This window comes from Nomascus leucogenys, chromosome 13, assembly GCF_006542625.1.
Source record: "Nomascus leucogenys isolate Asia chromosome 13, Asia_NLE_v1, whole genome shotgun sequence".
Lineage (NCBI taxonomy): Eukaryota > Metazoa > Chordata > Mammalia > Primates > Hylobatidae > Nomascus > Nomascus leucogenys.
Genome location: NC_044393.1, coordinates 13,424,624 through 13,449,201, shown reverse-complemented (window position 1 = coordinate 13,449,201; position 24,578 = coordinate 13,424,624). Strand labels below are relative to the sequence as shown.

Genomic DNA, 24,578 nt, shown 5'->3' with positions numbered 1-24,578 from the left:
AGTAGCTGAGATTACAGGCGCCCGCCACAACGCCCAGCTAATTTTTGTATTTTTAGTAGAGATGGGGTTTCACCATGTTGGTCAGGATGGTCTCAAACTCCTGACCTCGTGATCCACCCACCTTGGCCTCCGAAAGTGCTGGGATTACAGGCGTGAGCCACCGCGCCCGGCCACTGCTTTAAGTTCTTAACACACCCTCACCGCGGCTCAGCTCACTGCACGGCCTGGACAGAGAGGGGAGGGCAGGGACCGTGATACTGAACTCACAGCTCTGGGCATTTCTGAAGTCTGGCCCTTGAAGCTTTTTCTAGAGCAAATTGTTTTCTTCTCCCCTTCAGGAAACTGAAAATTCACACAGCAGCCGTGGGAGTCAGAGTAGCAAAGGCTTTGGGATCACACGGACCTGGGACACATGCCTGCTTTGTGATTGCGGGTAAGTTCCGTAACCTCTCCGAGCTCCCATTTCCCTTTCTGTGGAAAGGGGATACTAATACTGCCCGCTGTGAGGGCTGTTTCTGAGATTCCATGCTGCTGTGACTAGCATCTGCCTGACTAGCAGAGGGTAGTTACAGTGTCAGCATCCATGGCCCTCTCATGAGACTGGGGCAGGCGGTGGGAAGGGTGTTTGGGACACCCTGGGAACCTTAGCATCATTCTGCCATGAGAACATGACCTGCTGTCCCCTGGCTGCCCTCAGTCTGAGGCTTGCTCTGCCAGCCCCGGGAGAACTGTCCACTCATCATCCCAGCAGAGACAGATCTCTTTCTCCCCTGTGCACAGGTGGGGAAACTGACTCTGCCCAGTCCCCTGAGTCTGTTGACGGAGGCACATGGCCATCTGTATCCTAGTCCTCAGCTCTGAGCCCAGCAGGAAAGAGAGGAGGACATTCCTAATGGGGGACACAGTGCCCTTCCTCCTCCTGCCCCTCATGTTCCCACCACCGTTGTCCCCTGGTGGTGCCAACCACTCAGGCTCCAGAAGCTGAGTCTACTCTCGGGCCCATGAACAGGCAAAGCTGCTTCCTGCAAAGGCCCCAGCCTTTGCGCTTCCTCCTCAGAGAATCTGATTCCCCCTTCTCAGTGCGGTTCCTCTCCCACACACACCCACACCCACACAACAATCCAGATTCAGAGAATGGAGTGCCTCAAATTAGGGGAAATGGCCAGGCACAGTGGCTCACGCCTGTAATCCCAGCACTTTGGGAGGCCGAGGTGGGCGGATCACTTGAGGTCAGAAGTTCAAGGCCAGCCTGGCCAACATGGCAAAACCCCATCTCCCCTAAAAATACAAAAATTAGCTAGGCGTGGTGGCGGGGGCCTGTAATCCCAGCTACTTGGGAGGCTGAGGCACAAGAATCACTTGAACCTGGATGGCAGAGGTTGCAGTGAGCCAAGATCAAGCCACTGCCCTCCAGCCTGGGTGACAGAGCAAAACTCCATCTCAAAAAAAAAAAAAAAAATTCGGGAAATGATGAGGCTGCACACACACATGCACACACCACACACGGCTCACGCATGCACATGACATGCATTCACATGCACACATTCACATGCCCATGCATGTATGTGTTCACATAGGCACACACAGCACCTGCTCACATGCACACAGTCACACACATGCACACACACACATGCTCACGCACGCTCACATATACATAATACACATATGCACACATAGCACGCACACACCCATACATGCATCTCACACATGTGCACACATGGTGCATACTCACACACCCACACATGCATGCTCACACATGCACACACACACTCCCCTCTTCACCCAGCCACCCCCTCTTCCTTCTGGATCCCCTTACCCAACCCTGGTTCAGGACCACCTCTCCTGGCCCCTGGGCTAGGTCAGGCCACTCTCCTTATACCCTCATTACTCTTAGGCTTTTTCTTCAGCACTTTTACCATGATTGTGACTAATTACATGTGTGACCATTTTGGTACCAGGTAATATTAATAGCTCGAGAAATATTACTGGGCTTTCCTCTTTGGCCTTTCTGGGTAAGTAGCCCTTCCCCTGTCAGGCCTGAGGTACCTGGCTATCTGGAAAATATTTGAATTTGTACAGAAGGAATAAAGAGGACCATGGCAGATCCGGTTCCTGATCATCAACACAGACTTTGCTACGAGACAGTAGGTTTAGAAACCACCGCTGCGCACTGACCCTCTGGGGGCTTGGGAGGGAAGTGCTCTGAGGCCACCCTCCAGCAGCTTGGGGGGTGTCCCTGGAGGTGCAACAAGTCGAGAGGAAGGAAGCCCTGGTGTTTCGCTTTCCTTGGCTACACTGGTCCTCTCCGGGCCAGGATGGACTCAATGTATTCTTTCTTAGGTGGGTGACAACTCATTAAGACGAGGGGTAGAGGGACCTGCAGAAGGGTCTGGGAGTAGATGGCTCAGGTAGGAGTCAGATGCAGTAGACAAGAGGGGGCTCTGAAAAAAAAAAAAAAAAAAAAAACTGGGCGCAGTGACTCACACCTGTAATCCCAGTACTTTGGGAGGCCGAGGCCAGTGGATCACCTGAGGTCAGGAGTTGGAGACCAGCCTGGCCAACATGGCGAAACCCCATCTCTACTAAAAATACAAAAATTAGCCGGGCGTGGTGGCGGGCGCCTGTAATCCCAGCTACTCAGGAGGCTGAAGCAAGAGAATCACTCGAACCCGGGAGGCAGAGGTTGCAGTGAGCCGAGATCGCACCATTGCACTCCAGCCTGGGCAACAAGAGCAGAAACTCCGTCTCAAAAAGAAAAAAAAAAAAGAAAAGGGGGCTCTGAGCCAAGGTAGAGCCAAGTCAGCTAGGCAGGCCGAGGCCCAGAGCATGAGTTTTACCAGCTGCTGGTTTCGGCCAAAATGCCAGAAAGCCAAGCAGCAATCCTGGGCATCAGACGTGGCTAGAAACCCCAATCCCTCCCCTCCTGGGAAGTCTCGTCATCAACACCCAGACACCCCCACCCCCGCCCACCCACCCAGTGCCAGCTTAGAGAAAAGCTGGGGGGAGCAGAAGGAAATTTGAGACCAAGCATTACCTAAAAGCCTAAAGTACTGGATCAGATTAAATTAAATCTAGTTGTTTTTCCTTGTTGCCCTATGAGTAGACTTTGTGAGAAATATCAGATCCGTTGCAGGAAATAAAGAAAAGACATGTTCTCTGCAGACCCACATGGCAGGTGGGTAAATGTACAGCGTGGATATCCATCACCAGCAGTGCATTCCCCTGGGCAGACACCACATCGTCCTGTGGAGCATTGTGTCTGGCACATAGTAGGAGCTCAGTAAACATGCATGAAGTGAGCCAATGTGTGATTAAATTCCAACCCTGCGTGGCAGCAGACAGGTGGCTGGTCTCTGGGACTGGGAAAGAACAAGGCTCTGTATGTAGTTGGCTTCCTCCGGGAGGACAGGTTTTAAGTCTGACCCGACTGGGTTCAAACCTTGGCTTGGCCAGGGCAGCTTCTAGCATGGCCTCCAGTGATCCTACCTCCTGGCCTGAGTGTGGGTGAACACTTCTGATATTTATTTATTTATTTGATTTATTTTGAGACAGAGTCTTGCCCTGACACCCAGGCTGGAGTGCGGTGGTGTGATCTCCGCTCACTGCAACCTCCACCTCCCGGCTTCAAGTGATTCTCCTGCCTCAGCCTCCTGAGTAGCTGGAACTAAAGGCGTGCACCACCATGCCTGGCTAATTTTTGTATTTGTAGTTTTTTAGGATTTATTTTAGTTGTTTAGGGTTATGTTTAGTCGTATTTTAGTTGTTTAGGGTTTCACCATGTTGGCCAGGCTGATCTCAAACTCCTGACCTCAAGTGATCTACCTGCCTCCGCCTCCCATAGTGTTGGGATTATAGGCATGAGCCATCGTGCCCAGCCATGGGTGGACACTTCTAACGAGCAGAATATGGCAAAAGGGACAGGATGTCACCTCCAAGATTAGGTTATAAAAGACAGTGACTTCCACCTTTCTCTCTCCCTCTCTCTCACGCGAGCGCGTGCACACACACACACACACACACACACACACAACTTCTTGGCTTTCTTGCTTTGACACAGCAAGCTGCCATGCTGGAGATACCCGCATAGAAAAGAACTGAAATCAGCCTCCAGCCACTAATAGATAGATAACTAATAGCAATAGATAACTAATACAGCCACCCATTAGCTCTGCCCCCAGACCAGTTCTTAACCTGTATGTGTGTACCCTCATCTGAAAATGGGCATAATAGCACATCCCCACCATACAGGCTAATTGTGAGGACCACGAAAATGAATGGATGGGTGGACAGGTAGATGGGTAGATGGATGGAAGGATGGTTGGGTGGGCGAATAGATGAATGGGTGGGTGAATGAATGGGTGGATGGATGGATGGATGGATGGATGAGTGGGTGGATGGGTGGATGAGTGAGTGGGTGGGTATGGGTAAACTGGTGGATGGATAGGTGGATCGGTTGAAGGAAGAAAGGATGGATGGACAGGTGGATGAGTAGATGATTAGGTGGATGGGTGGATGGAAGGATGGATGGGTAGGTGGGTGGGTGGGTGGATGGATGGATGGATGGATGGATGGATGGATGGATGGATGGGTGGATGGGTAGATAGGTGGATGAGTAGATGGTTAGGCGGATGGGTGGATGGGTGGATGGATGGATGGATGGGTAGGTGGGTGGGTGGGTGATTGGATGGATGGATGGATGGATGGATGGATGGATGGATAGATGGATGAATGGGTGGGTGGATGGGTAGACAGGTGGATGAGTAGATGGTTAGGTGGATGGGTGGATGGGTGGATGGATGGATGGGTGGATGGGTGGGTGGATGGATGGATGGATGGGTAGGTGGGTGGGTGGGTGATTGGATGGATGGAAGGATAGATGGATGGATAGATGGAACCACTGGCTGGAGCCATGTGAATATCACAGAATCAGGAAGTGAAGCCCAATCAGTAAGTCCCGATGGGGCTGTGAATAACCCTCACTGAGCAGCTGTCACAAGGTCAAGCACCTAGGAAAGCCCCTCACCAAGGTGAAGCTCTACCTCCATCCTCACTTTACCCCCAGCCAGTTCTTCCTGGGGCTTCAAAGGACCAGTGCTTAGAGCTACCTCTGGTCAGAAGCCAGCAGAGTCCTGCAGTAAAAGGGGTTGGGGCCCCCTGCTGAGCTCAGTACTGAAGAAGAGGCATGGCCAGGCAGCCCAGCACCCTCTGCCCTCCACCCAGCAACCCCCGGGCCAGATTCTGCCATCCTTTTCTCGTTGATTATGTTCCCCACGAGGCTGGTCTTGCCCAAAAGCTGGCCCAGCTTGGCACCACAGAGACAAACAAACCAACAGCCACAGCATCTGATAGCCCCAGTAACTGATTCTTGTGGGAAGGCCACGGCCAGCTGGCCTGAGTCCCACAGCCTGACCACGGCTCTGTCAGTGGCCAGTCCTGGGGGCAACAAGGACACAGGGGAAGGGTCAGGCCCCAGCTCTCATGCCTTAACAGACGTCAGGAGAATGGACTTTCCACCTGGATGCACGTCACAGGGCCCAGAACCCTAACAGACATGCATCAGACTTGACACCTCACCCACCACCCCAGGTTTGGCTGCCCATAGAGGTGCACATCTGTCCTCCCATTTCCTTCTGGGCTGGAGCCATGTGAGCAGAAAGGGATGTGAAGACAGATCCTCGATGTCCACAGGTGCGGGGACTGCTTGCCAGCCCATGGCAACTCACCTGTAGCGCATAGAGATTTGGGGGTAAATCCAGTGACAGTGATGCTGAGTATGTGGGCTGCCCAAGCTGGGTGGCAACCAACCCCAGCATTGAATGTGCTGAGAGCTGGACCGGTGGATGTCCCCACTGCCTTGAGAAGGCTCCTACCTGCTGTGCAGAGGGCAAGGTAAGTCTTGTCCTTGATCTACAGCCAGAAGACAGTGGGGCTGCTTCTCTCTGCGTCCCAGGCTCCACTCTTCCCTAGATACCATCACCACCATGACAACCGCAGTTAACACTTAGTGAAGACCCCTAGGTGCCATGCACCCATGCAATGCCCACAGACCCCTCTGAGGTAGGCCCTGTAATGGTCCCTATGTTAGGGAGGGGCTGTCCCAGGACCAGCTGGTCAGTGAGGGAGGCAGGATTTGAACCCAGGCAGCCTGGCATGGCCGGTTCCTACACCCTTGCCAGCTACCCCCTGCAAAGGTGGGCAGCCTGGCTTTGCCCTTCAGGAGCCCCTGATCTCTCTCAGGGGCCTCCAACCCACCCACTGGCTCTCCCTGCTGACAAAGCAACTATTTCCTGGCCCCAAAGCCCCAGTCTCTGGAAATGACCTTCCTTCCTTCTCCAGCTCATGGCTGTGAGCAGCTCCTAACTGCACCCACCCCCGATCAGCCAAAGCCAGTTACTCCACGTCCAAGACGCAGGCGTGTTAAAATGTAAACGGCCATTCATCATCTGGCAGCATGACCGTTTGCCCCTATCAGGCCCCAGTCAGGCCTCACCACGCCTCCACGCTCTCCTCAGCGTCAAAGAAACAGCCTTGTCCTGCCAGGGCCTTCGCCAGGCCTGGCCTGGGAAGTCAGGGCTCCCTGACCCAATGGAGCGAATCGTTGCCAGCATTTATTTAATAGCATTATCTTGATGATGAATAAATCACACCTTCATGAACCATTTTTCCATTTGTAGCCCCAAGTCAAGACTCCCAAAATGTTACCAGATGTCAGGCATGAAATATACACCCCTGGCAAGCTCTGCCATGCACAGGAGTCACGCTGCTTTCAACCCATGGGAGAGCCGGACACGAGCGTTCCAAGGCAGGAGCAGAACTCCATGTTGGCCATTATAAAGACAAGATTCCTTTTCCCCCGCTTTTTATAGCCTCTCTGGGTAAGATGTGTCTGGAAGGAGGTGTGGGCCAGGAAAGAGCATATGTCCGATGCCTGGGATTCCAGGACAGAAAGTACAGCCGACTCCAAGCTCTTGGGATGGGATTGGAGGGTCTCAAAACCTTGCCAGCTTTGGAGTCAGAGAGAAAAGAGTCCCAACCCCAGATTTACCATTTGCTAACAAATGTGACCTTGGGCAAATCAGCTCACCCCTCTGGCCCTCAACAGAGATAATCCTGGGACCTACTTCGCAGAGTCACAGAGAGGATTAAATGGGAAGAGGAATAAAAGCAGTTTGGAGAAGTGCCCAGCGCATAGTATGCACTGAGCAAATTCTGCAGTGAGAGGAGTATTAGTAACAGCTACTATCGATTAGGTGGTGGTGTGAGTTGAACAGTGTTCCCCCAAAATTCATGTCCACCCAGAGACACAGAATGTGACCATTTGTGGAAATAGGGTCTTTGCAAATGTAATTAGTTAAGATGAGGTCATACTAGATTAGGGTAGGCCCTAAGTCTAATGACTGGTGTCCTTATTAGAAGAGGGTAGGGGCACAGTGGTTCACACTTGTAATCCCAGTGCTTTAGGAGGCTGAGACAGGAGGATGGCTTGAGCCCAGAAGTTCAAGACCAGCCTGGACAACATACTGAGACCCATCCAGTCTCTAAAAAAGAAACTAAAAGCCAGGTGCAGTGGCTTGCACCTGTAATCCTAGAACTTTGGGAGGCTGAGGCAGGAGGATCACTTGAGGCCAGGAGTTCAAGACCGGCCTGGGCAAAATAGCAAGACCCCGTCTCTATTAAAAAATGAATAATAAGTAAAATTAAACTCAAAAAATTTTAAAATTAGCCAGCCATGGTGGGAGGATTGCTTGAGCCCAGGAGTTTGAGGCTGCAGTGAGTTATGATTAGGCCACTGCATTCCAGCTTGAGCAACAGAGTGAGATCCTGTCTAAAAAAAGATGGGACACACAGAAAGTGGTGATGCAAAGATGGTGCAGCTACAAGCTGAGGAACAACAAGGATCCCTGACCACCAGCAGAAACTAAGAGGCAAGAAAGATTCTTCCTTACAGTCTTCAGAGGGAAAGTGGCCCTGCTGACACCCTGATTTCAAACTTCTAGCATCCGGAACTGTGAAAGAACAAGTTTCTGTTGTTTGAAGCCACCCAGTTGGAGGTGCTTCATTACAGCAGTCCTAGGAAGCTAATACAGGTGGTTACTATGCACTAGGTTCTCCGCATTACAAATGCATCACATGTGTGAATTCACCTAAATCCTCACAACAACCGTAAGAGGATACTATACTGTTTTACAGAGGGAGTGATCAAGACTCAGAGAAGTTAAGGGACTCATAGCTGGATCTAGATTTGAATTTGGTCTACCTGGTCTAAAGCCCACTTTTAAGGACCAACTCTGTGTGCCAAATGCTAGAGCCACTTCCTTGCTCAGTCCTCACCGACCACACTGTGCTATCTTTATTCACATTTTGCAGTTGAGGAAACAGGTTCAGGCAGGTCTGTCCAAGGCCACCCTATTTAGGGACTGACAAAGCCAGGTTCATCTGACTCCAATGCCAACGCCCATGCTGTTGACCAGACCATCCCTGCCAACTTCCCAATACAAATGCTTTGAGTGGCTCTCGGCCCCCGGGCTGTGTAACACCAGCACACCAGTGCCTGGAGGGCAGCAGCTGTCCAGCAAATGTCTGCTCATTCATTTGTTCACTCATTCAGGGCAAGTCCAATGGCAGATGGGGCAGGAGATCCAGGGCCAGCATCGATGGTGCAGGGAGCCCTCTGGCCCCTTAAATATCCTCAGACAATCCCAGAAATCATTCCTGGGTCTACCCTATATGGGTTTTCTAGAATATACTGCTGAACTGTAGGGTAGTGAGGGAGAGACACAAATACAGGCAAAGCCACACAACAGCGAAGATTCCATCAGGGCAGGAATGTTTTTCCACCAGGAAACAAGAACCAGTTCATCTGAGTTTCTTTGCCTTTTGTCCCAAGACACAAAAATGTCAAAAATGTGCAAGGGCTCTGGCCACAGATGGACACTGTATCTCACCCCCATGGGCTGCTTCCTGCATGGGGCTGAAGGTCAGGGTGAAGGTTGCTGCCCTGAGAGCCAGGGGAAGTGGGTCTGCCTCCTGCTGTGTCACGTACTTGCCGTGGTGTGTGGGATGAGGCCCATCCTCTCCCAGAATTAAGCTGTAGCTGACTATAAAACCACAGGTGAGGGCTGGGTGTGGGGGCCCATGCCTGTAATCCCAGAACTTTGGGAGGCTAAGGCAGGAGGTTCGCTTGAGCCCAAGGGTTCAAGACCATCCTGGGCAACATAGCGAGACCTCATCTCTACTAAAAATACAAAAATTAGCCAGACATGGTGGTGCATGCCTGTGGTCCCAGGTACTCTGGAGGCTGAGGTAGGAGGATCACTTGAGCCCAGGAGGTCAAGGCTGCAGTGAGCCGTGATCATGCCACTGTACTCCAGCCTGGGCCACAGAGCAATACTCTGTCTCAAAACAAAATAAAAAACCCACAGGTGAGGTCACATCAGGCTTTTCCCCTTTATTCTCCCTAAGGGCTCCACAACATCAGAAATGAGTTCCTCTATCAGTGCCTCCTCCAGATTCTACTATTTTTTATTTTTTTTAGTAGAGGTCTTGCTTATACCCAGGCTGGTTTCAAACTCCTGGGCTCAAGCAATCCTCCTGCCTCAGCCTCCCAAAGTGCTAGGATTACAAGTGTGAGCCACCCACACCCAGCCCAGATACTGGGCCCTGTCCGTCAATCCATTTGCTGTCACTAAGCACCAGCTGCATGCACCGCATTGTGCCAATGTCTGGAAGGATGCTCACAACTATCAACACAGATAACTAATAATATCAACAATACCACAGTGTAAATGCAAAGCAATATGTGCCTGGTCTCATTTAATTCTCACATCAAACCCGTGGGATACATATCATTAGCACCCTCATTTGCTAGAGAAAACTCAGTTCTGAGGGTGGATGATTTGCCGAGGCCCTGGGAATTTGGCCTAACTCCCTTCATAGGTGGCTGCAAGTGCCTGTGGCCCAGATATACCCATAGATGGGTCATTTTCTCACATCAGCTTATATTTCTTGTGCCAGACACAGGGTCCAAACCCATTTGCATTACGTCTCTGAGACCTCACAAGACCTTCCTGTGAATTTGTTACCATTCTTCTTCTTCTTATTATTATTATTATTTTTTTTTGAGACAGAGTCTCGCTCTTTTGCCCAGGCTGGAGTCCAGTGGCAGGATCTTGGCTCACTGCAAGCTCCGCCTCCCGGGTTCATGCCATTCTCCTGTCTCAGCCTCCCGAGTAGGACTACAGGCACCCGCCACCGCGCCCAGCTAATTTTTGTATTTTTTTTTTAGTAGAGACGGGGTTTCACCGTGTTAGCCAGGATGGTCTCGATCTCCTGACCTCGTGATCCACCCGCCTCGGCCTCCCAAAGTGCTGGGATTACAGGCGTGAGCCACCGCGCCCAGCACTTATTATTATTTTCTTGTTTTACTTTTTTTTTTTTTTAGACCGAGTTCTGCTTTTGTTGCCCAGGACTGGGTGCAATGGCGCAATCTCGGCTCAGTGCAACCTCCGCCTCCTGGGTTCAAGCGATTCTCCTGCCTCAGCCTCCCAAGTAGCTGGGATTACAGACGCACACCACCACACCTGGCTAATTTTTGTATTTTTAGTAAAAATGGGTTTTCGCCATGTTAGTCAGGCTGGTCTCAAACGCCTGACCTCAGGTGATCCACCTACCTCGGCCTCCCAAAGTGCTGGGATTACAGGCGTGAGCCACGATGCCTGGCATTTTTTTTTTTTTTTTTTTTTTTTTTTGAGACAGGGTCTCGCTCTGTCACCCAGGCTGGAGTAAAGTGGGGTGATCTTGGCTCACTGCAACCTCCGCCTGCCTGGTTCGAGCAATTCTCCTGCCTCAGCCTCTCGAGTACCTGGAATTACAGGCACGTGCCAGCACTCCCAGCTAATTTTTGTGTTTTTAGTAGAGACAGGGTTTCACCATGTTGGCCAGGCTCGTCTCGAAGTCTCGAACTCCTAACCTCAAGTGATGCACCCGTCCCGACCTCCCAAAGTGCTGGGATTACAGGCGTGAGCCACCGTACCTGGCCTTATTATTCGTCTTCTTAGTCTGCTTTCAGATGAGGACACAGAGCCACAGGAGTTACAAGGGTGGAGGTGCCGGGAAGTCGGAACCAAAATCAGCCTCCTGACTCCCCGTCTCATTTTCTCAATCATCATGGGTTTTGCCCCCCAAGAAGAGAACCAGCCACCACGGGTGATAACCGGTGGCCGATATAGCAAAATGTGTTGGAGCAGAGATCCCAGAGGGCTTCCTAGAGGAAGATCACAAAAAATGGGCACAGCCCACATGGCACAGTACAGGTTTCCTCTCTCCAGTCCACATAAGGGCATTCGCCAGGAACCTGGGGGCTGGGTGGCCTTGGCCCAACCCTCTGAAACTCACCCTGTGGCTCCTCACTCACCAGATGGACACAGCAGGAATCTGTCCCACCTGGCTCAGGGAGGGCCTGCCCCCACCTCCCACCCCACCCCACAGGCCTGTCTGCATGCCAGGCCAGAGCTGGCCGCATGCCCACACATCTCTCCTCGTTCTGCAGGCTCTGGGAAGGAAAGTCTAAGGCCAAGGTTATCATGGGGTTCACATACCTTAAGGGGTGGGTGGAGGGGTTGGCACACAAGCCACAGATTATTCAATGCAGTGCTATTCGTGATCACAAAAGATCGGAACTGATCTCACGTCCATCATCAGGGGACTGGACTAAGATATTTTGGCACAACCACATACGACTCAAGTGTCAAGGGAGGAAGAGTGGGGGAGTCTTGAATAAATAACAAAAGCTGGCATTGACGGAGGACTTTGCACATGGTGGAGGCTCCTTGCAAGTGCTTTGCATGTTATTAACTCATTTAATCCTTACATCACCCCAGGAGGAGGAACCATTATTATCTCTTTAAAATGACGCCTGTAATCCCAGCACTTTGGGAGGCCCAGGTGGGAAGATACTTGAGTTCAGGAGTTCAAGACCAGCCTGGGCAACAAAGTGAGATCTCATCTCTATAAAAAATTCAAAAAATTAGCCAAGCCTGGTTGTCCACACCTGTAGTACTAGCTATTCAGGAAGCCAAGGTGGGAGGATTGCTTGAGCCCAGGAATTCGAGGCTGCAGTGAACCAGGATTGCACCACTACACTCTAGCCTGGGTGACAAAGCAAGATCCTGTCTCAAAAAAAAAAAAAATATATATATATATATATATAGATATATATATACACACACACACAGAGACATATATATATATACACATATAATATTTTAAAATATTATATAGACCTCAAAAAATTATATATATAATATTTAAAAATATATAAAATGAGGGTGCCACTTGGTTGAGTTTATGGTTAAAAAAAAGAATTAAAAAAAAAAAACAGAGGCACCAAGAAGTGAAGTTTCTTGCCCCAGGTTCATGGCCAACAAACAGTGGACTGGGCCGGGCACGGTGGCCCACACCTGTAATCCCAGCAATTTGGGACGCTGAGGTGGGAGGATTGCTTGAGTTCAGGAGTTCAAGACCAGCCTGGGCAACATGGCAAAACCCCCGTCTCCACTGGTGTGGTGGCTCACGCCTGTAATCCCAGCACTTTGGGAGGCTGAGGCAGGCAGATCACAAGGTCGGGAGATCGAGACCATCCTGGCAAACATGGTGAAACCCTGTCTCTACTAAAAATACAAAAAAAAAAAAAAAAAAATTAGCCGGGCGTGGTGGTGCTCACCTGTAGTCCTAGCTACTCGGGAGGCTGAGGCAGGAGAATCACTTGAACCTGCGAGGTGGAGGTTGCAGTGAGCCGAGATCGCGCCACTGCACTTGGGCCTGGGCAACAGAGTGAGACTCTGTATCAAAAAAAAAAAAAAAAAAAAAAAAAAAACCGTCTCTACTAAAAAACTGCAAAAACTTAGCCAGGCGTGGTGGCATACACCTGTAGTCCTAGCTACCCGGGAGGCTGAAGTGGGAGGATCACCTGAGCTCAAGAGGTCGAGGCTGCAGCGAGCCGAGATCACACCACTGCACTCCAGCCTGGCAACCAGAGTGAGATCCTGTCTCAAAACAAACAGACAAATAAACAGTAGACCTGGAATTCGGTGCAAGCAGCAGGGCCAGATCCATGCTTGTTCCTATCCTCCCAGCATCTCTGTTTTGTCCTGCGTCCCTTTGCCAGGAGCTCCCTGGAACGTGGAAAGGAAGAGAAGCGTGCAGACAAGCGTCAGCACCCCCACCCTCCGCTGGCCTTGGGGAGCAGGTGTCATTAGATGAGGCTCAACTGAAGCCTGCATCTGAAACAGATTCTCATAACTCAGGCGCTGTGGTAGCCAACTTCTCTCTACAGTCAATTATGGCCAGCGGGGCCCACTGATTATTTTTATAGCCTTTCCTGGAGTCATGACAAGGAAAACTAAATGATCCACAGGACCCCTTTCATCACTAACAGCCGGGTTTCACGGTTGGGGGTGGAGGAAGGAAAGAAAAATCACTTTTTTCCCCACTTTGAGTTAATCAACAGAACTCAAGTCTGGGCAGCCAATATGTTGGTGTTGAGAAAAGCTGTTCTCAAGCAGAACTAATTGGCAACAGAAATGGAATTTTCTTCCCCACCTCTCTAAAAAATATAAACATGCTTTATCCCAGAGAATTACCCTTCAGAATAGGTATTGCAGAAGTGTTGTGTGCAGCCGCCTGTGCGTGGCTGGTAATCTCACGCCGACCTGGCCAAAGGCTGCCTGTGCTGGTTACAGCTCAACCAGAGCAGCCTCTTTCGCAATATAATGGTCACGAAGGTCAGTGGCCCAAACCAGCCCAGCCAGCCCAGAGTGGACACTTGCTTTCCTGATGCCCAGCACCTATCTCCTGCTCCTACGAAGAGCCTTTGGCTTTTGTTGGGTCAGGGAGTGGGAGGGCACCCTGATTTGCAGGTACAAGTGTGAGTGGCATGATACCCCCTCAACTCCAGAGATGAGCTCTGACAGGCGTAAACCAAAGAACATATTCCAGGCAAATTTCAAGAAGGGGCATATAACCTAACAAGAAACAATAGCTGGCACAGTGGCTCACACCTTAATCCAGGACTTTGGGAGGCTAAGGCGGGTGAATCTATTTCAGCTCAGGAGTTTGAGACCAGCCTGATCAACAAAGTGAGACCCCAGTCTCTGCACAAAATAAAAACTGGCTGGGCGTGGTGGTGCATGCCTGTAGTCCCAGCTACTTGGGAAGCTGAGATGGGAGGATCTGCTTGAGCCCGGGAAGTGGAGGCTGCAGTGAGCCAAGATTGCACCACTGCATTCCAGCCTGGGCGACAAAGCCAAACACTGTCTCAAAAAAAAAAAAAAAAAAAAGAAAGAAAAGAAACAATAAGGCACAAGAAAAAAAAAAACATATAATGAGGCTTCTGGAAAAGATAGCTTTTTTTATTTTAGAGAAATTGAGGTTCAAAGATGTGATGTAACTGCTCAGAGTGAGGTGGTAGGGGATCCAGGGTTTGAATCCAAGTCTGTAGGACAGAGGAGTTTGCAACCCTTAACTGCAGGTGCTACTGAAAGGCAGCAGAAACCTTGGAGGAAGCCAGAAGAGCTGGATTCAAACCCAGTTCTGCCATTTACTCCCTGTGTAATTGCAGGCAAGTCACTTAACCTCTCTGTTCCTCAGTTTCCATATCTGTAAAGTGGGGCTTCTAAGGGCACCTCCATTTGCAGGATCTGAGAGGTAAATAATTAATAGCAATATCTGTAAAGTGCATGCAACAGTGCCTGTCACGGACCAAGGATTCGCCCCTTCCCCACCACACCGTTTCCCACACGCGGTGATAACCAGACCAAATAAAAGAAGATGGAGGGGAGGAAGGAAAAGTTGACGTTATCAGATCTGTAATCCCTACCCCATGTGTTCCTTTCTGTAGCACAGCTGCCAGGCTTGGCTCTCCTGCAGGAGAAGCTGTGCCACAAAGATGTGGGACGTCACAAACACGCAGCCCATTCAAGCCTTTTGGACATTCCAGCCCCATCGTTGGTGTCAGTCAAGATGTAGGGGAAATTCCACTCATTCAGGTGGCAAAAAGTAAGACATCTGACAAATGCCATGTGTAGAGGGTGGCTTGTGAATTGGCACAACCATTAGAAGATAATTCAGCATACGATTTCATATTCCAGCCATTCTACTTCCAGGTACATACTTGAGACACACTCCTGTATGTGTGCAATAGGACAGTACAAGAACCCTCAAAGCAGAACCGTGCATGTAGCAAACAAAACTGACAAATGGAAACAACCCACGTGGTCATAGACAGGAAGAATAAATGCTGGTAGGCCATGGAATAGTACACAGCAAAGTGAATGAACAACAAGTGATATGCAATTATATCAATGAATTTTAGCGACAAAATGATTTATAAAAATGTAAGTGCCAGGAGCTGGGCACCATGGCTCACACCCATAATCCCCACCTCCCGGGCATCCCACTTTGGGATGCTAAGGCAGGCTGATTGCTTGAGGCCAGGAATTCAAGGCCAGCCTGGGCAATATGCAACATGGCAAAGCCCCATCTCTACAAAAAAGTAGCCGGGTGTGGTGGTGCACGCCTGTAGTCCCAGCTACCAGGGAGGCTGAGGTGGGAGGGTCACCTGAACCCAAGAAGTCAAGGCTACAGTGAGCTGAGATTGCACCACTGCACTCCAGCCTGGGTGACAGAGTGAGACCCTACCTCAAAATATGTGTGTGTGTGTGTGTGTGTGTGTGTGTGTCTGCGTGTATGTGCCAGAAGACAAGATATATCTTTATGTAAAGTTCAAACAGCAGTAAAAGTAAATGATATATTATTTTGGCATACATGTAAGTGATAAAACTTTTTTTTTTTTTGAGACAGAGTTTCACACTTGTCACCCAGGCTGGAGTGCAGTGGCGTGATCTTGGCTCACTGCAACCTCCACCTGCCAGGTTCAAGTAATTCTCCTGCCTCAGCCTCCCTAGTAGCTGGGTTTACAGGCATGTGCCACCACACCCAGCTAATTTTGTATTTTTAGTAGAGACGGGGTTTCTCCATGTTGGTCAGGCTGGTCTCGAACTCCTGACCTCAGGTGATCCTCCCGCCTTGGCCTCCCAAAGTACTGGGATTACAGGCGTGAGCCACTGTGCCTGATGATAAAACTATTTTTTTAAGCAAGGGAAATTGAGAAGATGAAAATGTTCTGGAAATGGATGGCGCTGATAATTGCACAACATTGTGAATGTGTGTAATGCCGCTGAATCGTACCCTTAAAATGGCTAAAGCGATAAATTCTATGTTTTTTACCACAATTTTTAGAAAGGCAAGGGAAAGCTAAACACAGAATTCAAGATAGCAGCTACTACCACAGTGAGAGAGGGAGGGAGGCAAGATGGGAAAAGAGTTCGGAAGTTGATATAAAATGGTTGTCTGAGTTCCAGCACGCAGGCAGGGCCATGGGTTCACAGGCGTTTATCATTTTATAAATAGCTATAAAGAGATTGTTAGATGGAAGGGTAGGTGGAGCTGTTCAGGTGCCCTTTCAGTATGTCATTATGGAATTATGAATCATTCAATCCTACTTACTTTTTCTTTTTTCTTTTTTCTTTGAGACGGAGTCTCACTCCATTGGCCAGGTTGGAGTGCAGTGGTGAGATCTCAGTTGCTGCAACCTCCAGCTCCTGGCTTCAAGTGATTCTTGTGCCTCAGCCTCCCGAGTAGCTGGGATTACATGTTTGTGTCACCACACCTGACTTATTTTTGTATTTTTAGTAGAGACGGGCTGTCTCTACTCCTGTTGGCCAGACTGGTATCAAACCCCTGACCTCAGGTGATCCACCCGCCTCGGCCTCCCAAAGTACTGGGATTACAGGTGTGAGCCACCACACCTGGTCAATTCTACTTACTTGAGGTCCTTTTTTAAAATTCTAGAGGAGGCCGGGTGCAGCGTCTCACACCTGTAATCTCAGAACTTTGGGAGGCCAAGGCAAGTGGATCACCTGAAGTCACTAGTTCAAGACCAACCTGGCCAACATAGCAAAACCCTGTCTCTACTAAAAACACAAAAATTAGTCAAGCGTGGTAGTGTGTACCTATAATCCCAGCTACTCGGGAGGCTGAGGCAGGAGAATCACTCGAACCCGGGAGGCAGAGGTTGCAGTGAGCCGAGATTGCACCATTGTACTTCATCCTGGGCAACAGAGTGAGGCTCCATCTCAAAAAAAAATAAATCCCTACCTTCAGGAAATTCACATTCCAGCAGGGGACACTTAAGAAAATAAGAATATATATGTATGTTAGATGATGAGACGTGTGTGGTAAGGAGAAAAATAAACCAGAAAAGGGATGAAGAAGACCAGGGAGTGAAGGAAGGCTGTAATTTTAAATGGAGAGTCAGGATGGCCTCACTGCGAAGATGATGTTTGTGTAAAGACCTGGGCGATATGAATAAGTGGGCCACGTGGATATCTGAAGAATGAGCACCCAGGCAGAGAGAAAAGTGATTGCAAAGGTCCTGGGGCAGGACTGTACCCGACCTCAAGAACAGCAAGTGTGGGGAGTGGGAAGGAGGAGAGATAAGGTTAGAGAGGCCCGGGCCCTGCAGGCCTTGTGGGCCATGGTGAGGACTTTGCCTGTGCTCTGGGCAAGGTGGGACCAGGGCTGTAGATAGGAGGTGTCCTGAACAGAGAAGGAACTGGATCTAATTTCATTTTAACAGGACACTGCTGGCTGCACACGGAGAGTAGACCAGGAGGGAGGCAAGAGGAGAAGCAGAGACACCGGTGAGGAGGCAACTGCAATAGTGCAGAGAGAGACACCATGGCCGCTAGGACTAGGGTGGAGGGAGCGGAGGTGACACAGGGTTGTCAGCTTCTGGGTGCAGGTTGACAGGGGAGACAACGGAATTTCTTTTTTGTTCCTCTTTGTTTGTTTTTGAGATAGTGTCTCATTCTGTCACTCAGGCTGGATTGCAGTGGCACAAACATGGCTCATTGCAGCTTCAACTTCCTGGGCTCAAGTGAGCCTCCCGCCTCAGTTTCCCGAGTACCTGGGACCACAGGTGCATGCAACCACACCCAGCTAATTTTTTAAAATATGTTTGTAGAGACAAAGGTCTTGCTATGTTGACCAGGCTGGTCTTGAACTCCTGGTCTCAAGCGATCCTCCTGCCTTGGCCTCCCAAAGTGCTGAGATTGTAGGTGTGAGCCACCACGTCCAGTGTAGAATTTCTTTTTTGCTGGAAAGTGGGAGAGGCTGGGCTCTATTTGAGTGTTTAGGGGTCAAGAAAGTTTGAGACCTGGTTATAAAGTAGAGACATGGCCATCCAAACTGAGCCCTTCTTAAGAGCTAATGATGGGATAGAATTTTTTTTTGAGACGGAGTCTTTCTCTGTCACCCAGTGCAGCAGTGCGATCTCAGCTCACTGCAACCTCCGCCTCCCAAATTCAAGCGATTCTCCTGCCTCAGCCTCCCGAGTAGCTGGGATTACAGGAGCCTGCCACTGCGCCTGGCTGATTTTTGTATTTTTAGTAGAGACAGGGTTTCACCATCTTGGCCAGGCTTGTCTTGAACTCCTGACCTCATGATCCACCTGCCTCGGCTTCCCAAAGTGCTGGGAATTCAGGCATGAGCCACTGCGCCTGGCCTGATGGGATAGAATTTTTTTTAAAATAGGCTGGGCACGGTGGCCCACACCTGTAATCTTAGCACTTTGGGAGGCCAAGGTGGGCGGATCACCTGAGGTCAGGAGTTTGAGACCAGCCTGGCCAACATGGCGAAACTCCCGTCTCTACTAAAAATACAAAAATCAGGCATGGTGGCATGTGCCTGTAATTCCAGCTACTCGGGAGGCTGAGGCAGGAGAATCTCTTAAACCTGGGAGGCAGAGGTTGAAGTGAGCCGAGATCGCGCCGCTGCACTCTAGCCTGGGTGACAGAACGAGATTCTATCTCAAAAAACAAACAAACAAACAAAAAAAACTCTGCTCTTCTAGGACTTCTGTGATGTGGGCATTAAAATGAATGTTTTAGGTCTTCATGGGCTCACATGGAAAAATGTCCAGGATACCTGTTGGTAGGTATCCAGGACTTCCTTCCAGGAAGGAAGATGCAGAATAAAATGTATAGAATGGTCCCATTTTTGAAAATTAAAATTACATGAAAAAGAAAAAAATAGGAATGAGGTGAGTGAATGGCCTGAAAGCATAGACGCCTGGCTCTTAACAGGGGTGGCCCAGGGTGAGTACAGGAGACACTGAGGTTTAAACTCAGGCGCGCCCTTCCTACCTCGCAAAACAATAAAACATGCATGCTTGGGGCCGGGCACAGTGGCTCATGCCTGTAATTCCAGCACACTTCGGAGGCCTACGTGGGTAGATCACCTGAGGTGAGGAGTTCGAGACGAGCCTGACCAATATGGTGAAACCCCGTCTCTACTAAAAATACAACAATTAGCCAGGTGTGTTGGCGGGCACCTGTAGTCCCAGCTACTTGGGAGTTCCTGAGACAGAAGAATCACTTGAACCCAGGAGGCGGAGATTGCAGTGAGCTGAGATCGCACCACTGCACTCCAGCCTGGGCGACAGAGCGAGACTCTGTTAAAAAAAAGAAAAAAAGTGCACGTTTTTTAGTTCTCTTTTAAACTGCTGTGGGCATGGTTCGCCTCTTGTACTGCAGTTGTGCTTCTCTTAGCTAATGTCCCAGCTGGGCCTCCTTGGCCTGGACTATAAGAGAGCGGAACTTGGGAATGAGAAATATTTTCCTCTCGTGCTTGCTGGCTTAGGCTCTTAGAATTGGATAGGGCCCACCTGGCTCCTAGAGTTTCTAAAAATAGCAAGCTGTCTGAACTTTCCTATAGGTTTGGCTTAGCCGTTCCTCTGACTTGTTCCAAGATGCCATTTCTGTTAGGGCATCATTCGCTGTGCATGAAAACAAAGAACGGTAGGAGAGAGACGTGAAACGAACAGGACTAATCGGGAGCTGCTGCAGAAGGGCTCAAAACGCCCTGCGAATGCAGACACAGTGGACACAATGGAGAGTGCGTCCCAGGGCCTTTGTCGCTGGTGGAGCTGGGGCCCGGATGCTGCTCGTGTAGACAGGATCTCTACCCCACCAGATTGCTCTGCATCCACTCCAATGCTTCGGGCAAGAGAGAGGAGTTTGGCTGCTGGTTTAAGTGAGAGGAGGAAGTTGAAAGATTTGCATCCAAGGCCCGTGCCTGGGGTCTGAATTCCTTTGGAAGAGGACTGAGGAGTGTTCAGGAGACGATTTTTGACAACCCAGATACAACCATAGATGCTGTGGAACCAGTGGTGTCTGGCAAAGGTTTAGCAACCAGCTCTCCAAGGGAAAGTGAGTGTGTGGTGCACAGGTGTGCATGGGCGACTACATATATTTGCATATCCACACACACATATACTTCAGTTTATTACAAATTGTGATGATGTAGGCTGGGCGCAGTGGCTCATGCCTGTAATCCCAACACTTTGGGAGGCTGAGGTGGGTGGATCACTTGAGGTTAGGAGTTCGAGACCAGCCTGGCCAACATGGTGAAACCCCGTGTCTACCAAAAATATAAAAAACTAGCCAGGCATGGTAGCAGGCGTCTGTACTCTCACCTACTTGGGAAGCTGAGACAGGAGAATTGCTTGAACCTGGGAGTCGGAAGTTGCAGTGAGCCATTATTGCGCCACTGTCCTCCAGCCTAGGCGACAGAGTGTGACTCCATCTCAAAAAAAAAAAAAAATTGTATTGATGTAAAGGATGTGCAGCACACAATTTACAAATAAAAATAAAACTTGCAATACCGTTTTTTTTTTTGTAAATGTAATATAATCATTTCACTCACAGGTAGCAGTTTTGTTGATTTTTGCCCCCAGCAAAATCTGTAATCAACCTATGGCTACAATTGATAAAGGAGTGTAAATCTTCAGAAATGCCAGTTAATACTTTCCTTTCTAAAAAATTTCTAATTATTTGTTTATTTATTTTATTTTTTTGAGACAGTGTCTTGCTCTGTGGCCCAGGCTGGAGTGTAATGGTGAGATCACAGCTCATGGCAGCCTCGACCTCTTGGGCTCAAGCAATCCTCCCACCTCAGCCTCCTGAGTAGCTGGGACTACAGGCACGCACCACCACACTCGGCTAGTTTTTTCTCAAATTATTTGTAGAAATGGGGTCTTGTTATGTTGCCCAGGCTGGTCTCAAACTCTTGGGCTCAAATGATCCTCCTGTCTCGGCCTCCCAAAATGCTAGGATTACATGCGTGAGTCACCACACTCAGCCTTGACTACCTTTGTTTTTCATAGAATTTATTTAATTGTAAGTTCATATAATTTAATTTTTAACAATGGCTGTGTTTAACAACCCGTTCACCTAATTCCTGAAAATCTGACAATCAGCTTTCACAAGCTGGTACAAGCTGACTCCAGCACACCTCTGTGTGGGGAAAACATGGCAAAGAATATCACCCAACTGAGGAGGAAGCCACTCTCTTCACATCTGCCCAGAACCCAGGGTATCTCAAGCACTAAACAGTGGGAAGCTTTGGGAGTTTACAGAGATGGCACCGTGGACGCTGCTGTGCTGGGCAGGGAAGTGTCTCCAAATGGCCTCAGAGGAAAGAGGAAGCAGAAAGGATGAATAAAACAAGAGACTGGTTCACAAAGGCACATGAAAACTCCTTTGGAGCTCCCCAGGAAGAACTGGGGGACCCTGGGGGAGCACTGAGGTTCTAATGGGGAAAACCTCAGCAACCAGTAGGCATCTGGGTCAAATCACTTAGCACAAACGCTGAGCCACAAAATCATGATACGCTTTCAACAACCCATTAGGCACCTCAGAAGCTGCAGGGCCATAGGGTTGTTACAACTGACACCCGTGCAGATGGTACCACAGGCCATCAGCCCTTTTCCCCAAGTCCACCTTCATTCCCACCTCCTCCAGTGCCATCCTGGACTTCTCTAGGGAAGTGGTGGGGAGATTTTCCTCCTCTCCAAACTTCTTTTTTTTGTTTTGTTTTGTTTTGTTTTGTTTTGTTTGAGATGAAGTCTCGTTCTGTTGCCCAGGCTGGAGTGCAGTGGCACGATCTTAGCTCACTGCACCTCTGCCTCCCCAGTTCAAGCAATTCTCCTGCCTCAGCCTCCCGAGTAGCTGGGACTATAGGCATGCACCACCACAGCCAGCTAATTTTTGTATTTTTAGTAGAGATGAGGTTTCACCATGTTGGCCAGGCTAGTCTCAAACACCTGACTTCACGTGATCCGCCTGCCTTGGCCTCTCAAAGTGCTGAGATTACAGGCGTGAGCCACCGCGCCCAGCCTCACTCCAAACTTCATCTTACTCTCAGACACCCTCACCCAGTTCAGAGCTTAAGCGCTTTTCAACCAGACTCATGGAATCTCAGGGTTGCAGAGAGATTTTAGAGGTTTCCTAAAATAATCCCTTTGTTTTAAAGATGAGGAAGCTGAGAGAAGGGAAGTGACTTGCTCAAGGTCACAAAGAAAATCCAGGGTGGAACTGGGTAGGGTGACCAATTGTCCCGGTTTACCTGGGACTGGGGGGGCTTCTGGACAAGTTGCTCCCAGAGCTGAGACCACAACTCAGGGCTGACTTGTCCCCACGGTGGGTGGTGGGGGGTTCACAGCCAGTCCCTGAAAGGAAAGGAGGCCTGGATCAGTACAGAGCTGCTTCGGGATGGAATTTTCCAAGGGAAGAAAAAAGAAAAGGCCACATCTGGGTGCTAGGACCTTTCACTCTGGCCTGATGCCTGGAACCCCAGGGATTCCCCACCTGCTGTGTGTTTCCTGGCCCTTAAGTGTAACCTGCACCCTCCCTTTCCGTGCCAGGGAGACCCGAGCTGACTTTATCTGTCTCTTATCTCTTGGCTGCTGCCAGCCGCAGCTGCAGGGATATATATGCAAATAGCTTACGATAATATTAATATGTGATTCCCCCCAGGGGAGGCATGTGGAAAGCGCTGTATGCGTTTCACAATTCTGTTTCATCCAAAAACACTGCACGGGCCCAGAGTGATTCGAAACAGATTTTCTGCAAAGGCAAAATAAAATTGGAACAAAACCTAGGTGAGGCATATGCCAGTTTCCCTGCCCCCAGCTCTCTCCCCCTCTGACATATTAACCCTCTTCTCTCATGCCCCCAGGAGCCTCCTACCACAAGGCAGCAAATCTAGGAAATTGCACTGGGCACTTGTCATTCAAGCCTGGAGCCCCTGCCCCATCCCAGGGCAGCCAGCCTCCACCCTGGGCTGACACATCCTTTAGAGAGTAAAAGGCTGCTTGCCGGTGTCAGCCTGTCACTCCTTCTGTCCCACCTCTGCCTCCCTCCTGCAGGTAATGCTCCATCCATACCTCCTTCTCCTTCACCCCTGCTGCTTGGGGTAATTGCAGAACCATGGAGCACAGAATACAGAATACTGGGGGTGTGCAGGAGAGTTTAGCCAAAGCAAAGTCGGAAAAACCTAGGTCTTTTCTCGTTTCTGCCACTGACAGGCTGTGTGACCTCAGCAAGTCACTTCGCTTCTCCCAGCTGCTGTTTCCTCAGTGTACAATGAGGACACCAATAATACTTACCCCACAGGGGGCTTACCGGGATTTCCCGAGCCAGCGCTTCAAAAATGCCTACACAGTGCCTGGCATATAGAAGATGCACAAGGCATAGCTGTCATCATGAGAATCTCTTAAAGATCACCTAGTTCAACCACTGTTTTAGAAATGGACAAATGGAGGCCTGGAGAGGGCAAATAACTTGCCTAAGGCCACACAGCACGATACCACCATCCCATCTCAGCCTCAACCCAGGTTCCCTCCTCCGGCCCTGGGAGCTCCAGGTGGCCTGTGAGGAAGGGCTGCCTCCTCCCGTCACCCCCAGCTCCATAGGTCTGTCCACACAAGGCGGCGTCACGGCACACATGGGGAGCAGTCATTTCACACTCACCATCGAGCAGGTCTGGACACTCAAGTGCAGTCCCACCGCCCTCCTTGCAGCTGCCTCACTTTCTCTATCGCCGCCAGCAAGTGTCTGCTCCCATCTGGCCCGGGACTCCCGGACTCGAGCTAGGGCTCTGCAAAGTCCATCCACACTGGCCACCAGCCTCTGGTCCCGCTCTCTGGGAAGATCGCCTTGAGGACCTGCTGCACCCCTAGTCTTCCTTCTGGTGCAGGGAGGCCGGTGTCCTGCCGGGCTCTGATAATGCAGCCGGGACTCTTATCTGGCCTGTGTCAGGGTGCAGGCGGCCATGGAGCTGGGGTTCCAGGAAGCCCTCCTGGGGCCCCCCAGCCGGCCCCGCTCCCCCCGGATGCCGCCTGCTGCTCTGGACGCGGCCGATTGCTTGTCAGTGTCACTCCCAGCTCTGCCGGGGGGAATTCCATGCTGGCCCCCAGCAGGCGGGGCCCCCACCCCTTCACGTCCCACCCCCCACTCCCATTTTGGCAAGGGGACTGGGAAAAGGCAGCTAATTTCAAGTCCGCACAGCGTTTGTGGTCGTGTCCTGAATCCTCCACGATTAATCACAGAGCATCTGATTTCTGCTTTGCCTCAGAGAGGGGCGGAGGGGACGCCTGGAAGTTTCTGTTTACTCCATTC

The 24,578-nt window shown here is 50.1% G+C and overlaps 1 protein-coding gene across 1 annotated transcript in view; it reads right to left on the bottom strand.

Moving 5' to 3' along the window:
• The window catches only part of RIPOR3 (RIPOR family member 3), a 105,093-nt gene extending 80,746 nt beyond the window's left edge, over window positions 1–24,347 (bottom strand). The window contains exon 1 of the mRNA XM_030825575.1: window positions 23,931–24,347. Within this exon, the coding sequence (XP_030681435.1) occupies window positions 23,931–23,933 (3 nt within the window). The 5' untranslated portion in view covers window positions 23,934–24,347. The remainder of the gene's footprint in view (window positions 1–23,930) is intronic.
• Window positions 24,348–24,578: the final 231 nt, after the last annotated feature.